This window comes from Crocuta crocuta, unplaced genomic scaffold, assembly GCF_008692635.1.
Source record: "Crocuta crocuta isolate KB4526 unplaced genomic scaffold, BGI_CrCroc_1.0 scaffold124, whole genome shotgun sequence".
NCBI classification, from domain to species: domain Eukaryota; kingdom Metazoa; phylum Chordata; class Mammalia; order Carnivora; family Hyaenidae; genus Crocuta; species Crocuta crocuta.
Window position 1 is genome coordinate 5,453,128 of NW_027551573.1, and position 16,992 is coordinate 5,470,119.

A 16,992-nucleotide genomic window follows, 5' to 3' on the forward strand; every position below is an offset into this window, starting at 1 on the left:
CTTTATATTACTAATAATCAAAGAAATATGAGCTATCAAGTTGACAAAGATTAAAAGATGTTCTAATACCCAGGGTTGCTAAAGAGACATTGGGAAGGAAGTAATTTTACTGTCTGTTCTTGGGTCAGAAAATGGTAACAGTCCGACTGGTCTTAAAATTCAAACATAACTATTTCATGCATAGGTATTTATTCTAATAAAAAAATCATAAGTATATGAGAAGACTTAACTATAAATGTATCATTATTTAAATAGTCCCAAACTGAAAAACAGCTCAATGCTCAAAAATTGGGCATTAAATAAGCTATGTCCCATCTATATAGTGGAATGAGAAAGTCCTTAAAAATGTTGTGGAAGATTCTTTAATGATGTGGAAAAATTATCATGACATAATAAATGAAAAAAAGTTACACAATGGTACGTACAGTATAACTCCATTCTTATTAAAATAATATATAATATGTATATGCAAAGAAAAATGACCCAAAGCTTAACAGTTTTATCTCTGAGCTTTTAACAGTGTGGGAGTTTTGGTTTACTTTGTGCTTCCCCAACTCCTCCTCCCCAACCTCCCACCCCCCCAAATTTTCTAGAATAGGTAGGTCTTAGTTTTTAGTAAGAAAAAGGAAGAATAATTTAAAAATTCATCAAGATGTTATTTTTGCCTATTAATTTGGCAAAGATTACTTCAAAAAGACAATACACAGTATTGGTAAGATTTTGGGGTGAGCATGCACAAAATGTATGCTGCTGTGATAGTATAAATTGCTACTAATGGTGTCATTAAAAACTTGGCAACACAAATCAAAATCCTTAAGAACAGAGGAAGTATTTTCACTTCTGGGGATTAAGGAAGTCATAGGGACGGATGCAAAAGATGCATTTATAAATTCGAATGTCCATTTTTAAGTACATGGTTAAATTCCATCTGTATGAGACAATACTACGTATCAAACATCACAACGCAGGGCACTTACTGACACAGGTCAGTATATTAAGGGCAGACAGTAAATATTACGTCCCATATAATATTGATTTAATATGAAAGTGTGTAAGTTTCCTAGGGCTACCGTAACAAATTACCACAAACGGGGTGGCTTCAAACAACAGGAATTTATTCTCCCACAATTCAGGCCAGAAGTCCCAAATCCAGGTGTTGGCCGGGTCGCTTCCTTCTGGAAGCTCTGAAGGAAGATCTGTTCCATGCTGCTCTCTTGGCTTCTATGGTGGCTGACAATCCTTGTTGGTCCTTGGCCGGTAACTGTGTCACTGCAGTCTCTGCTTGTTGTCTTCTGACCTTCTTCCCTTTGTCTCTGTGTCCTCTCCTCTTCTTACAAGGAACCAGTCATTGGATTTAGGGCCCACCTTATTCTAGCATAACTGCATCTTAACTAATTACATCTGCCAGGACCCTATTTCCAGATAAGGTCACATTCTGAGGTTTGGGCTTGACATAAATTTTTCTTGGACACAATTCAACCCACTACATGTATGTAACATACATATTAAACACATTGGGCATCTATATGAACAGTATTTATCTTGGGGTGGGTTTATGAGGATTTAAATAGTTTTCTTTGTGCTTTCCTGCATTTTAGAATAAATAGCTTATGTACTGGAGTTGTATTTACGTAGAGACTAAGTTCTAAATCTGTTAAGGTGAACATTACTTGTAGTCAACAATCACTCTCTCCTATAGCTCACAAAATACAGAACGTATCATTTTGTACATAGTGTATGGTCTCTCAGAAACGTCTAACATAGCCAGCCAATTCTTCCTCTAGCACTGTGTAGATTGCTGTTCCTCTGGGTGAGCACTAGAGGAAGCAGTTGGCTTGTGTTTACATGCTACATTGTACAGAAAAGAAAAAGAAAGGTTTTCTAAGCATGAAAATATAGTTGAATGGGTTTCTAGTTAAATGAGTATATGATGAGACTCTACTGTTCTACTTCTCTAATTAGAGGGAAACTAAATTTCTTTCATGTTTATAAAAACACCAAAAACAATCGTGATGAATTAGGAAAGACTCTTCAGATCAAGGGAAAGAAAAATAATTACTGATTTCCAAAATGTATTCCTTTAAGGTTAGGTATATCGCTGAGTCTTTCTGGATTTTTTTTTAAAGGTTAGGGGAAGGAAATAATGATATTGTAGATATGATTATAGCCAACTTCTGCTTTTTAAAAATTCTTCCAAAGCATTCTTTCCTTTTAAAGGTTTAGGACTACAGTTTCTTTTATAACTAGATTAAGATCAATTATATATAAAAGTCAATTTAAAAAAAAGGAGTATTGTCATGTACAGAGGCTGACATCATGGGTAGTCAAAGAATATGTTTAATAAAAAATAATTAAACTTCCATTTGCTCTATAGAACATCATAGAAAGTAATTTAATAAATTACAAATGACTTTTTAAGACGTTTGCTCAACTACAGAAAGCAAATTCAGACTACACAAAACACAACTGGTAAATATTGCAAATGTCCAAAAGAAAAATTGGACTAAGACTTGAATCATAACCTGAAACAAGGGCTATAAATACAAGGCAATAACAGCTATAATTCTTTTAGTAACTACCGACACAAACTCGGATATCCTTCCAACTGCAACTTTAGTATTATGTAATTCTACGGATTTCTTTTCCTTATAACCCTTAACTTTACACAACCATATATGCATTTCTTTTAAGCTGAGAGCTGGACAACTTTTCCCCAATCAATACTAAATAGAAGTGCCTTGAAACCCAAGAGAACGTTGAAAGTTAGTATTAATGCTTTGAAAACTGCAAATTGCCTTATTACGTAGAAAGAGAATCACTAAGATGTTAACCAAATTCATTTGACCGTAATTAGGAAAATACTTTATCTCATAAATTTGATATAAATTAGAATTTTAGTGACAAGATCTAGGGCTTTTTTTTTTTTTCTTTTCTTTTTTTAAAATTGGGGAACGAAAGGAATAAAGATCATGTGGGTAGAACTAGAGGGAGAGAGGGGGAAGTGTGGATGCTGTTGAAATACTTTCACCGGCAAACTAGGCTGACTGTGTTTGAGAAACTTTGGCTATCTCATAGGTGTATTCTAGTTAAACAAAAGTGCAATACTGCAAAGGGAAGATACTAAATATGTAATATATCATTTTCATGATGAAGAATTACTACCCACTTCTCCTGGATGGGCATTAGAGTGACTATTGCTAAGACATTGCATAAAGGACTATCAATTCAAAGTACTATTTTGGGAAAAATACAAAAATCAATACAATCCCAATGGAACTTATATGATTTTGTAAATACATGTAACACTGTCTCTCTAACAAGGGGTTAGTTATTTTACATACAGAGACATAATTTACTGGTAAAGACCTTGGAAAATCCAATATAATTGCTGGGCTCATGACAAAACAACAGAGTTTTATCAAAACGTACTGAAAGTTACTTTTTTCCTGTGGGAGAGAAGTGGGGTACTTTCCCCCCCTAAATTTATCCCCTCACAAACGTTATCACTGACTTATTCAAGTACCAGAAAATGCTAACGTCTTTCTCTCCTTAGGAAGTAAATGGTATTTTATGTCCAATTCAGTTCCAATTGTCTTAAATGTAGATGAAGGTGAATCTGGACCTCTCCATCTTGTCGGAATTAATAGCAGCTTTAGCAGGAGAAACTGTATCACAAATCAAATGTCAGACAAATTTTCCATGAGAAAGGGTTCTAAGAAATTGATCACAAGCCTTGGGCTTCATTTTTGTGGTTTACGGGTATAACTTGTACATATTTTTTGAGAGTATTCAAAGTGCATATTCGAAATGGGCCAACTCAGTATATTTAATATAAACTGATAACCCAACACTGATTCCGGGCAACATTTCGTCTGCTTCTACCTAGAAACTCAAAATGAATTCAGGCTATTCTGCATATTACTTTACCACTATCCTCTGTTAAGTTTGCAATCTTTCCATGACATAAAACACAAATAGAAATCTACACAAAGAAAGCAAACGGACAATTTCTTTGACATGAAGTATGCCGTGTTGAAAGTTCTTTTCAGTGGCATGTCATGAGTTTGCCTTTTCTGAACCCTGGAAACAGACATTACTCATCTGAGACAGAATTATTTGAGAGGAGGCCCAACGTGGAAAAAGTAAACCTAAGTATGTCTAGAGGGTGCCAAAGTCACATGACACAGGATTATTTGATGACTTGATTTTACCGACAGCAGAGTTAAGCTCGGGAAAAAAGCAAGTCACAGTTCTTGCCAGATTAACATGATATATAGGATGTGTTTAAAAAACCCCTGAAAACAAGTATAGAATTAGAAACGAATGTAAACTTCCTAAACTAACTCAGCTGAGGTAACAGGTAGCCAGTTAAATTGGCTGATTGGGAAACTTATTTCTTCTTGAAAACACACTTGTACCTGAATTGGAAGCATCAGCAGTGCATCACAACACGAGAGCATTTTCATGTAATTAAAGCAATGGATGGTGATGTAGATTCTACAGCTTTCATGACATTCATTAGCTGCCCAAATTATTGCTGAGTTTTGATCTGTAAATTATAGGTGTCAAGGAGGCTGTAAAACTATATTCAAATTAAATCAGTAAATATGCATAAAGTATTCTGTGTTCACTGCAAATATATTAAATATACAACTCTTATTGAGCATCATTTTCATAAAATTAACCCCCAACAAAATTATAATGCCTTTTGTTGTAATTTTACACCTTTATGTATTTGATAGTACATACGAGTTCAGGAACTTAGGAATCTTAAGAAATATTACATGCAAAACGTCTCTGAAAGCAGTTTGCACTTCTAAACAAATAACTGAAATGTTCGGTCAGTAAGTTATTGATGCACTCAACACTGGGGTATTTACAATTAATAATTAAAGAAAAAAAATCCAAAATCGGTTCATAACTTAAGTGCAGTCTGGGAATCAGTCTTCGTTACTAGAATCTGAATCCTCAGATGACGACGACGTACTCTCAGATCCAGACGAAGCATCGGCTTTCTCTGAACCCTCGTCTGTGCTGTTCTCATTGAGAGGACTGGGTTCAGTTCCCCCTTTGTCTTCCTGATCTCTAACTCTGGAATCTTCCTCCTTGACTTCTGTGGACTTAGATGAGCCTAAGTCACTGTTTTTGTTTTTCTGTACATCAAAAGTATTGGACTGGGACAAAGTTGGAATATGAAGATTAAGGCCTGGAGTGAGAAGCATCCCTGGATAGAGTATATTGGAGAGGAGGAGTGGGTTAAGAGCTAACGGGCTGGCAGCTGCAGCTGTATTTAACGCAGCAGTCGAAGACGTCGAAGGAGAACTGGACACAGAGTTTTCTCCCCCGTTCTCTGAATTTTGACTCTCTGTCCTTTCTGTTTTTCCTTCTAGCTCCTTAGGGTCATTTCCCTTTTTATCCTCTGTTCCAGATTCAGGAGGCTTTGTCAGGAGCCCCCCCATGCCCAACAGATTTGGTAACCCAGCCATTCCTGACAGCAGCATGGGGAACATGGCGGCCACGTTTTTAGCTTCTCCTCCAGAAGAGAGGCCGGCAGGCATTCCCATCAGCCCTGCAGTCACTTGCAGCGACTGCAAGTTTTGTAGGTTTTGCTGTAAGGCCTGAAGAGTTGTGAGATCCACCCCTGGTAGTAATCCATTGGCTGACAAAGGATTGCCTGAAACGCCGCTGGCAGTTGTAGCCGCCGCTGCCGCTGCCGCTGCCGCCGCCGCCGTCGTGGCCTTTGCAATTCCACTTTTGGGCCGCCGCCCCCGCCTGCTGACCTCCTCTCTCACAACAGGACCAGTGAGAATACGCTCATACATACTTTCTGGAAGAAACCCCTACAAAAAAAATCAGCAACAACAGCTATATTAATATAGCTATCAAATTAAAATCCATAATTATTCAGAAACGTAGTCTGTGCTGATATAACAGAATAACTTATGAAAGACATAGCCTAATTTCACATAATAAGTAGTGGCCTGAAATAGTTCTTTCACTTCTCCGTTTTTATCCTAGGGCAAGAGAGCAGAAGGAGGCCTCTAGCTTTCTTCCATACTGTGAAGCATACGTTTGGACAACGATTCTGGAAAAGAGAAGGTCCACGGGCATTTTTTCATGAGGGTTACTTCCAAACCTGTACATGTCTCACATCACCAGTGACTCTAAAAGACTAAGAAGGAAGTGCCTCTCTCTCAATCTAGAAGAACGATAAGGACAGAGAAAGTAAGTAAAAGGTTAAACGAGAGGATTCATGTGAACCTTCTGTCACTTGGGGAATAAGGGAGAGAGAGAGAGCCACACTGAAAAAGATACTCAAGTGATTTTCCTGTGACTCTCTGGGCTTAGAAACTCCTAGAAGTCATAGGAGTTGAGAATCTCCAGACCAGCACTGTCTAATAGAAATGTAAGCCACATAATGTAATTTAAAATTTTCTAGTAAATGCATATATTTAAAAAGGTAAAATAGAAATAGGTGACATTAGGGGTGCCTGAGTGGCTCAGTTAGTTAAGAATCCTACTCTTCGTATCGACTCAGGTCATGACCTCATAGTTCGTGAGATCAAGCCCCGCATCAGGCTCTGTGCTGACAGTGCAGAGCCTGTTTGGGATTCCCTCTCTCCCTCTCTCTCTGCCCCTCCCCTGCTTATTCTCATTCTCTCATTCTCTCTCTGTCCTCATCTCTCTCTCTCTGTCTCTCAAAATAAATAAACATTAGAAACAGGTGATATTTTTTGTAATATAGTCTATTTAACAAAATTTAACCAGTATGGTTTCATTTCAATATGTAATATATGAAAATAAAGATATTTTATATTTTCTATTTTTTCCAAACTGTCTTTAAAATCCTGAACCAGGGTGGGGGAATGGGCAAAATGGGTGAAGAGGAGTGGGAGACACAGACTCCAGTTATGGAATGAATAAGTCATGGGAATAAAAGGCACATTATAAGGAATAGCCAGTGATGTTGTGATAGCATTGTATGGTGACAGGGCAGCTGCACTTTCTGTAAGCACAGCATAATGTATTAACGTGTCAACTCACTAAGTTGTACACTTGAAATTAATGTAACATTGTGTGTCAATTATACTAAAAAAACAATTCCAAACCAGTGTTTTACACTCATCACACACTCTATTTCAGGCTAGCTACACTCCAGATGCTCAATTGCCACACATGCTTGGTGACAGCCATTTGTGGCAGTGCAGCTCTAGACAGCAATTTCAAAGACACTTGGGGCACTACTTTTAAATTGTGTTTTCAATTGATCAACTTATTTGTTTTCTTTACAAAAGCATCAGGGTTCACTGCAGAAAATAAGACAACAAAAAAATACAAAGAAAAAAATCATCCATAGTTTCACCATTCAGAGATAACCATTGCTAATGTTTCAGGATGTGTTGTGCATATGTACAGATTCTACCATTCTCCCTGCTTCTGTTTCTATAATAAATAGAATCATAATAAACACATTTTATAGGCTGCCATTTTCATTTGGACACTTGTAGAAATAATAGCTATTCTTTACTCAGCATTTGCCATATGGTTAGGCTTTGCTTTTCCAAGAGCTTAATTACTACCTCATTTGACATATTGTGACCTTTTACTCCCTTGTCATTAGATGTTCTTCTAAGATACAATTACTTAAAATATTTATTTATTTTTGAGAGAAGACACATGAGCAGGGGAGGGGCAGAGAAAGGGAGAGAGACTCCAAAGCAGACTCCACACTGTTTGAGCCCAACGCAGGGCTCAAATTCATGAATTGTGAGATCATGACATGAGCAGAAATCAAGAGTTGGATGTTTAACCAACTGAGCCACCCAGCTGCCTTCATACAGTTTTTAAAATAGTTGTGCAAAGGGACATCCAGGTGGCTCAGTCAGTTAGGTGTCTGACTCCTGATTTCAGCTCAGGTCATGATCTTGTGGTTCGTGAGCTCAAGCCCCATGTCAGGCTCTATTCTGACAATGTGGAGTCTGCCTAGGATTCTCCTTCCCTTACTCTGCCCTTCTTCCGCTCACCCTCTCTCTCTGTCTCAAATAATAAAACAAACTTAAAAAAATTAAAATAGTTGCATAGTTTTCCAATATGTGGATGGATCATTAACATATTCCAATTTTTTACTACTATACTATGACGAATATACTTAAATATTTCTTTCCTCACATCTTTGATTAGTCTTTGTGGCATTGCTCAAATAGTTATTTAAAACAAACAAACAAAACAAAAAAACAAATAGCTATCTTAGAGGTTAAAATGAAAACAGATCAGCCTATATTGATTCTACATTCTAACTCAACAAGTGTCTGAGACATTTGTAACCTGTACTGCAAAATAAAAACTGTGAACTAGGGGCGCCTAGGTGGCTCAGTCAGTTAAGTGTCTGGCTTCAGCTCAGGTCATGATCTCACGGTTCGTGGGTTCGAGCCCCGCGTTGGGCTCTGTGGTGACAGCCAGCTCAGAGCTGGAGCCTACTTCGGATTCTGTGTCTCCCTCTCTCTCTCTCTGACCCTCCCCTGCTTATGCTGTCTCTCTCTCTCTCTCTCAAAAATAAAGAACATTAAAAAAATTTTTTTTTAAAAACCGTGAACTAAACAACACTGTCACAGATTCATGAAGCATTTCTTTAATTCTTGACTTAAAACTTAATCTCTGATATAATTAAGTGGCATCTAACTTTCCTTTTTAATTTGAGTATAGTTGACACACTGTGTTACATTAATGTCAGGTGTAAAACTTAGTGAGGTGACACGTTTATACACCATGTGTGCTCACGGAAAGTGCAGCTGGCGTCTGTCCTGTTACCGTATCACTCACTGTGAACCTTAGGCTGTGCCTTTTATTCCGGTGACGTAGTCATTCTGTGACTGGGAGCCTGTACTTCCTGCTCCCCTTTGTCTATTTTGCCCATCCCTCCACCCACCTCCCCTCTGTATTTAAAGATCTAATTCTGCTTTTTGTTCTGTTTTATTTTTGACTATTTTTTTAGATTCCACTTATGAATGGAATCATATCGTAGTTGTCTTTCTCAGTTTGACTAAACAGCAATTTAATCTAATTTTCGAGATGATGCCTGAGTTAGTGTGTGAACTACTCACAGACTGCTTAACAACATCTCCCCATTCAGGAGCAACTCCATATTCTGAATTTTCTTTCAGGAATCGACATAAGTCTTTCAAAGGGGGAGCAAATGCACCTCCAACCTGTGAATGAAAAGAAGACTGTTAGATACTTAAAAAAAACACTACTAAGTATGAAGACATTTCTTGCTTTTATTCTGTGCTGTACAGAGTTTATTTCTTGAACCACCTTTGACAATCTTTACTAAAAAGGACTACCACAGGCCAGAAGTACTATGAATATATCATATAGACATGTGGCAATGTAAATTTTAAATGCTTTAGGTAAAGTGATGAGAACAGTAAAATGGATAGCCACCATCTGCTGTGCACTTACTATGCTGAATAGGTGATATCATCTAGTTAAGAGCGTATATACCCTTTGGAGTCAGACTTACCAGCTATGTGAAACTAGGGCAAACCAATAAATCCCTGTGAGCCTCAGCTTTCTGATCTGTAAAATGGGGATAACAATACTTCCCTCATAGGGTTTTATGACAATAAAAATGAGAAAATGCATGTGCTTTAGCACCGCATCTGGCATATAATACATATGTTATTCATATTAAATGCCAAGTACACTAAGGATTTTAAGTACGTCATTTATCTTAGTTCTCAGTATATCCTTTGAGACAATATTATTTCTGTTTTTCAAGAAGGAATTAAGCCCCAGAGAAGTTGTATAAATTGCTTAAAGCTAGAGCAAGTGTTGGGGTCAGGTTTCAAACTTGGGTCTCAAAAACTCATGCTCTTGGGGCGCCTGGGTGACTCAGTCGATTAAGTGGCCGACTTCGGCTCAGGTCATGATCTCGCGGTCTGTGAGTTCAAGCTCCACGTCAGGCTCTGTGCTGACAGCTCAGAGCCTGGAGCCCATTTCATATTCTGTGTCTCCTTCTCTCTCTGTTCCTCTCCCACTCAAGCTCTGTCTCTCTCTGTCTCAAAAATAACTAAACATTAAAAATTAAAAAAAACCAAACACCTCATGTTCTTATCTGTTGTGCAAATTGAAACCCTAAAGTATAAAAAATATATATATCTTTTGATCATGAGAAGTGATACAACCAAGAAGTCATAATATGAAAAACTTTAAAAACTATATATAATTAGTATGAAATGAAAACAAAACGATTTGGATCTATCAACTTCATACTCCTTTTGGAGCCTAAAGATACTTCATAATTCCTTTTCCCATACATCTCTGGAAGAATATATGCTATCTCCTGAGAGACACAGGCAGGAGTTTAATGCGGTCAGGTGGAAGACCTGCGTGCATTCTTTTCTAGCGATTCCTACAGTCTTTACTGAGTCTCGGGAGTTTCTGTTCTGGTCCCCTTCTTGTCATCTCCTTCATTACGCTCCAATTTAAATGGAGGCCCTCGGGGTGGTTTATGGGGATTTAGCAGGTAGATTCTCTTCAATCCTGTACTCTGGAGACTCAGAACAATAACTAACTACAAATTAATGAACAGGTCTCTGATCAGGTTACATTTAAAAATAAAATTAGTAGCGTTTTAATGCCTAACAAGTAAAATACACAATTGTTCCATTTCCTTAAAACTGGCTAGGACAAATTTATCCATAGCTAGTATTGCTAATTTTTGTTTTAAGATGAAGCGCAAAGATTTGGAACATAATCTACATAAGCACAAAATTAAGTAAAATGCTACCAAGATGTCATCTTGTTCTTTCCCTAATGCACCCATGACATCATTTTAAAGTACTAACAAAAGCTGAATAAGCTGTCCCTACAAAACTGGGGAAAGATCAGTGTTAATTTTCATGAGCTGGCACACGCAACAATATTAAAACAATTGCTAAGTTAATTCACGAGTGAAGGAGCTCAATGAAAAATTTGTTGTTCTTATTCTGAGGCTGTCCGTTTCTTTCTTTATTTTGTTGCGTGCTCATCCGCATACAAAACAGAATACAAATACCAGAGCTGTAAGATTACAAAAGGACTCACGTGGGTTCTATCATTCATGCTGTGAGTTGAAAGAGGCATCTACCAATCCAAACGTAAACAAATACAATTTGGGGAAACAAATGTTGAGCCGCATTTGGTTTAGAATTAGAATCTGGAAAAACCTGACTCTTGCCATTCATCAGTCAACAAAGCACTAAGATAAACACAGCAGGGCCCTTATTCTATAAGGGACCTTTGTTCAAGACATTTTGTTTTCATCTACCAGAAAATTATGCCATGTTGATTTTATTTATTTATCAAGTTTTAAAAATTACTTTATTTCTTAAATTTACAACCAAGGCAGTTAGCATATAGTGCGATAATGATTTCAGGGGTAGAATCCAGTGATTCGTCCCCTACGTATAACAGCCAGTGCTCATCTCAGCACTATGCTGAATTTAAAGGAGCAGGACACTTTATGGCCATCTGACGGGGAACGACAGTAATAAATATAAATCTACGATGGCTGTGACGAGAACGGTACCCCTTCCATCAGAGTTCCCCAACCCGTGCACCGCAGACACTGTGGGCTGGTGTTGGAAGGCTGGCATCTGCACCGGAGAACGGTTAGCAGCATCCTGGCCTCCACCTGCTAGATGCCAACAGCTGCCAACAGCCTCCCTCCCTTGCTTGCCACCGGCCCACCTCCCAAGGTGTGGCTACCGAAGATGTCTCCAGACATGGCCAAGTGTCTCTGGAAGACAGACCCGCCCTCTGTGAGAGCCACTGCTTCGGATGTGCTGCCCCTGTGCAGTGTCATGCTGCTTAGGCTCAGGCGCATGAAGTGACTTGTTTATTTCATTCCCTAGCTTAGCCAGAGACGTGGCATTGAAATGAGACTGCACAAAGCTACAGTCCATATCTTGTCTGACAAATCTGCTGGTTAAAAACAGAACGCTTCAAGATCCTCGTGCACGGGCCATCCTGATCTTCTCAGCATCGTTCCAGTTTCAGCCTATGTGCTGCCCAAGTGAGCACAATAAATCTGCTAGTTTTAATCCATTTCCCAGTCTGTTAGGAAATTCTGCATAATGAAATAGGGTTCTAGAGATCCCCTAAACATTGAATCAATATAAAGGATTAACCACAAATATATAAATACCTTTCTGGCATTTCTTCTGTTAATCAGCTGGACACGTTCTTCTCCAGTAAGACTATTAACATCGAGTTTATTAGGGTTTCTGCAACGATGCCTTTTTTGTTTGGGTCTCCCCTCATGGAGCTGCATTCTCTAAAATATATAACCAAAGAAATAGCTTTAAAACAGTGCAAACATTACAAAAGAGCTGATCCAAGAAACGTATTCCTGTAATACTGCATAATACATTAGATATCTATATCTAACAATGGAGAATTTGCCCTTTAGTTACACTTTAAAAACACTTAACTTTAAATATTGTTATATTTAATACAGCTGACCCTTGAAGAACATGGGGTTAAGGGTGCTCGCACAGGCACAAGTCCTCATATCTTGAATACCCCAAAACTTAACTGCTAATAGCCTACTATTGATCAGAGGCCTTACTGGTCACAATAACACAAATAGTTGATTAACATCTATTTGTATGTTATATGTATTATATCCTGTAGCCTTACCAGAAAATAAGCTCAAGAGGGGTGCCTGGGTGGCTCAGTCGGTTAAGCGTCCGACTTCGGCTCAGGTCATGATCTCATAGTTCATGGGTTTGAGCCCCGCATCAGGCTCTGTGCTGACAGCTCAGAGCCTGGAGCCTGCTTCGGATTCTGTGTCTCCCTCTCTCTCTGACCCTCCCCTGCTCACGCTGTCTCTCTTTCTCTCAAAAATAAATAAAGCAATGAAAAAAAAATAAGCTCCAGAAAAGAAAATGTTATTAAGAAAATCAAAATGAAGAAAAAATACATTCTCCATACTGTACTGTAAAAAGCCCACGTCTAAGGGGACACGCACAATTCAAACCTTGTTGTTTGAGGGTCAAATGTGTAATAAAATATTAAATAAGACTTAAAAGGTTACCGATAATGCTGATGCAGCCTCCTGGAAATTGTACAGTTCTTTTTCTCCTGCTCTGTTTTACCTGAAACATCGGATTTTTTTCTGTGCTGACACAATCTGCATTTGTGCTGGTTGTGGCTCTCCTCTCTCTTCATCTAATAGTTTTTCTTATCTCTTCACAAGTAATCTCATAATGCTAAAAGCCATTTTTATTTTGTGAGTGGGAATCGAGGTTTGGAGAGGTTACTTTCGTCAAGGCCACGCAGCTAGCAAGTGGCAGGATCTGGCAATAAAACTCTGCATCAGGCCACGCTGCTGACGTCTACAGTTTAGCAATGCAGGGCTTGATGTTTATAGCTGTTTTGGGCCGACGAGAGCATGGCAAGAGACGAATGCTCACACTTTTCTGCAAGGTATACCGGTCCCGTCACAGCCTGGACCTAAATTCACCTTTTCTGTCTAGTTACTACGGCCCCACTCGGTCCCTCACACACCCTGAAATGTGAAGCTAGCCACTGTTCTTATGAACGTGCCTCACAACCCTAACCTCTTTCAACTCTTCATAACTGTTTTATAATGCCTAGAATAGCCTTCTCTGTGTTAACCTGGTCAAAGCTACTTATTCTTTATCATCCATCAGTCATGTATGTCAGCTCTATCTTCTTTCCATATTTCCGCAGACACTTTGCCTAGGCAGAGTCATTCCTATTCCTTTTATCTGCTTCCACGGTACTCTATACGTACCCGTTATTATATATCTGTATCTATCATGTTATAATTATTTAGCTCTAGAGGTATCCCAGGAGAGCGTGAGAACCAAAAAATCATTAACGTGAAGCATCCTTCAGAGATCAAACTAATGATTATCTTGTATTCTTTATCACAACAATGCCGCTTTTAAAAATGTTTTAAAGTCTTAATAATAGTATGTAATGTTATCTAGAACATTATGATAAAAAGTTTAAAGTTTAAGTTTAAAAACTTAAAGATTCCTTTGCAGTGATGAAAGACAAATAGGAGAGTCCTTTACAAACTACAGTTTACATGCCACAAGGGCAAGAACTTGATATTGTTCATGGTTTTATCCTCCATCCTTTTTAAGAGGGGCCAACACACAGTAGTTACTCAATAAATGTTTGTTGCCTAGATAAATGTTGTTTTCTAACATGTTAAGTTACCGGGTTAAACTTGATTCTCATTATTGTTGGAATTGCAGTATCATTCTAAGATCACCCATCATATTTATTAAAATCCCCTCCCCTCATAATTATAAGAGCTTTATTTGGCTTAAAACAATTTTTTAAAATTTATTTTTCAGAGAGAGAGAGAGAGAACACATGTGAGTGGGGAGAGGCAGAGAAAAAGAACCTCAAGCAGGCTCCACACTCAGCGAGGAGCCTGACGTGGGGCTCGATCCCACTGCCCTGGGATCATGACCTGAGCTGAAATCAAGAGTTGGATGCTCAGTGGACCGAACCACCCAGGTGTCCCTATCTGGTTTTTTAAAAATCAAAAGTAATTAAAATTTATTTGAGAATGAGTGGTATCCTTTGAGAAAACCAGGAATATGAATGGCATGTGAAAGCCAAGAACAAGGCACTCAGGTAATTTCCTGGGGTCAATAGTAGCAATGTAGAATTCTAGACTACGTACATAATACAGACACGAAGACCGCTGTAGGGACTGGGGCTTTTGCAGTTCCTTTTCATGAAATAAATAATGAGCAATTTTTTTTCTGTTAAGAAAATAACAACTTTATCTCTATATAGAATTTTTTAGTCTTTTTTTTAAATGTTTTTTTTTTTAATTTATTTCTAGGAGAGAGAGAGAGAGAGAGAGAGAGACAGCGTGAGCAGGGGAGGGTCAGAGAGAGAGGGAGATACAGACTCCGAAATAGGCTCCAGGCTCTGAGCTGGCAGTCAGCACAGAGCCCGACGCGGGGCTCGAACCCACGAACCGCGAGATCATGTCCTGAGTGAAAGTTGGACGCTTAACCGACTAAGCCACCCGGGCGCCCCTAGAATTTTTTAGTCTTTAAAAGACTTTCAGTTTTTAATCACTGGCTCAAGGAATATTTATAGAAAGCTAGATACTATTCTATGTATCAGGAATTATGTACTAAAGAAGTCCTGGGGATACTAAGGTAAACCTTAAGAGGCTTACAGAGTACTAAGGCAGCTTCACTGGGTTATTCATTTAATCTTCATAATGAAGGCGGATATAATAGGTCTGCCAGCTTCATTGTATAGAGGATCTGACAGAAATTTTAGTAATCAGCATCTGACAGTAAAATATTGCAAAATGAAATAACAGATGTCAAGGAGTAAGAAAAGCCATATGCCTATAAGATAGTGAGCACAAAGTATTTCAGGGGATGTAAAAATGCAAATGAAATATAACAATTCTCACTTTGATTAATATAAACTCAATGTACGTCTGGAGAGCCACAACAGCTATATTGTTACAGCCTGCAGAAGAGCTTAAAGGTAGTAGCTTGGATACTGGATTTAAAACTGTATACCTTGAAATATTTACTTAAAATTTTAGTATTTTAAGTACTTTATCTAAAAATGTTACAACAATGCTATTCTGATAAAGGTGTCATGAGTGTTAAATGAGATAATATATGTTAAGTGCTAATTACAATGCCAGGTACACAGCTAAGTCTCAATAAATGTTTAATATGATCATTAGTATTTTCTAAAAAAAAATATTTATTTTGAGAGAGAGCACAGGTATGTGTGAGTGGGGGAGGGGCAGGAAGAGAGGGGGAGAGAGAGAGAATTCCAAGTAGGTTCCATGCTGTCAACACAGAGCCTGACATGGGGCTTGATCTTAAGAACTGTAAGGTCATGACCTGAGCCAAAATCAGGAGTTGGATGCTTAACTGACTGAGCAATTCAGGCACCCCTAATATCATTAGTATTTTACTTTACTTTATTTTTATTATTTCTTAATGATTATTTATTCTTGAGAGAAAGAGGGAGAGAGACAAAGACAGAGTATGAGAGGGGGAGGGGCAAAAAGATGGGGAGACACAGAATCTGAAGCAGGCTCCAGGCTCCAAGCAGTCAGCACAGAGCTTGACACGGGGCTCGAACTCATAAACTATAAGATCATGACCTGAGCTGAAGTCGGACACTTAACTGACTGAGCCACCCAGGCACCACTGATCATTGTATTTTAAAATAAACTCCTTGAGGAAAAGGATTGGAAATTTTATCCATTTACAACCTTCAGGTCTTACATAGTACTCTGTATATTGGAGGTGATTTTTACTATTAAGCACAGAATGGAAAAATGGAAAATGCCACTGATGAGAAAAATGGTAATTACTTTTTTCTGTTAGCTTTCCTAAATCTTGGGCAGAACGCGTATTTACACAAGTAGGTAAAAATTTATGCTTCATCAGTATAGATATAAGTCCCAGAAATAAAATTAATACCAAGAGTCATAAGGCATCACCTACAGGAATAAAAGCTCCTAAATCTTCCACATAACCTGGGTGCTCCTTAAGCCACTTTTCCAAATCCTTCCTCTTTGGCGCATCGTCGCCTGCAAGTCTTGTCCCATCTTTAAGGTTAATAACTGGAACCGGACTTTCTGTATCCGGAGGTCCTTGAGGCTGAGTGTAGGACAGTGCTGGGTTTATCCCTGTAGAAATCTGGGAGCTGGTTAGGCCTACAGTTACCTGCAGAAAAACACCAAATGGAAATTTTATTTCTGTGCTTTATCATTCGATTTTTGGTCCAAGGAAGCACATCTTTTTTTTATTTTTTATTTTTATTTTTTTACAAATAGTTTATTGTCAAATTAGTTTCCACATAACACTCAGTGCTCATCCCCACAAGTGTCCTCCTCCATGCCCATCCCCCCCTCCCCGCCACATCCATCAGTCCTCAGTTTTTGTCAGCATTCAAGAGTCTCTCATGGTT

The 16,992-nt window shown here is 38.3% G+C and overlaps 1 protein-coding gene, 1 long non-coding RNA gene and 1 pseudogene across 9 annotated transcripts in view; 1 reads left to right on the forward strand and 2 right to left on the reverse strand.

The window, feature by feature from the left end:
- Positions 1 to 16,992, forward strand: part of LOC144220981 (uncharacterized) — a 43,246-nt gene that overhangs the window by 14,589 nt on the left and 11,665 nt on the right. The window contains exon 2 of the long non-coding RNA XR_013331908.1: positions 6,019 to 6,225. This is a non-coding gene — a long non-coding RNA (uncharacterized LOC144220981). The remainder of the gene's footprint in view (positions 1 to 6,018; positions 6,226 to 16,992) is intronic.
- The window catches only part of CHD9 (chromodomain helicase DNA binding protein 9), a 160,068-nt gene continuing 144,170 nt past the window's right edge, over positions 1,095 to 16,992 (reverse strand). For all 8 annotated transcript variants that reach the window (XM_077751354.1, XM_077751353.1, XM_077751352.1 and 5 more), the window contains exons 35-38: positions 16,527 to 16,748; positions 12,188 to 12,316; positions 9,102 to 9,206; positions 1,095 to 5,840 (exon numbers count right to left, since the gene is read on the reverse strand). In XM_077751354.1, the coding sequence (XP_077607480.1) occupies positions 4,941 to 5,840; positions 9,102 to 9,206; positions 12,188 to 12,316; positions 16,527 to 16,748 (1,356 nt within the window). In that variant the 3' untranslated portion in view covers positions 1,095 to 4,940. The remainder of the gene's footprint in view (positions 5,841 to 9,101; positions 9,207 to 12,187; positions 12,317 to 16,526; positions 16,749 to 16,992) is intronic.
- On the reverse strand, positions 11,969 to 12,063 carry LOC144221049 (U6 spliceosomal RNA; annotated as a pseudogene).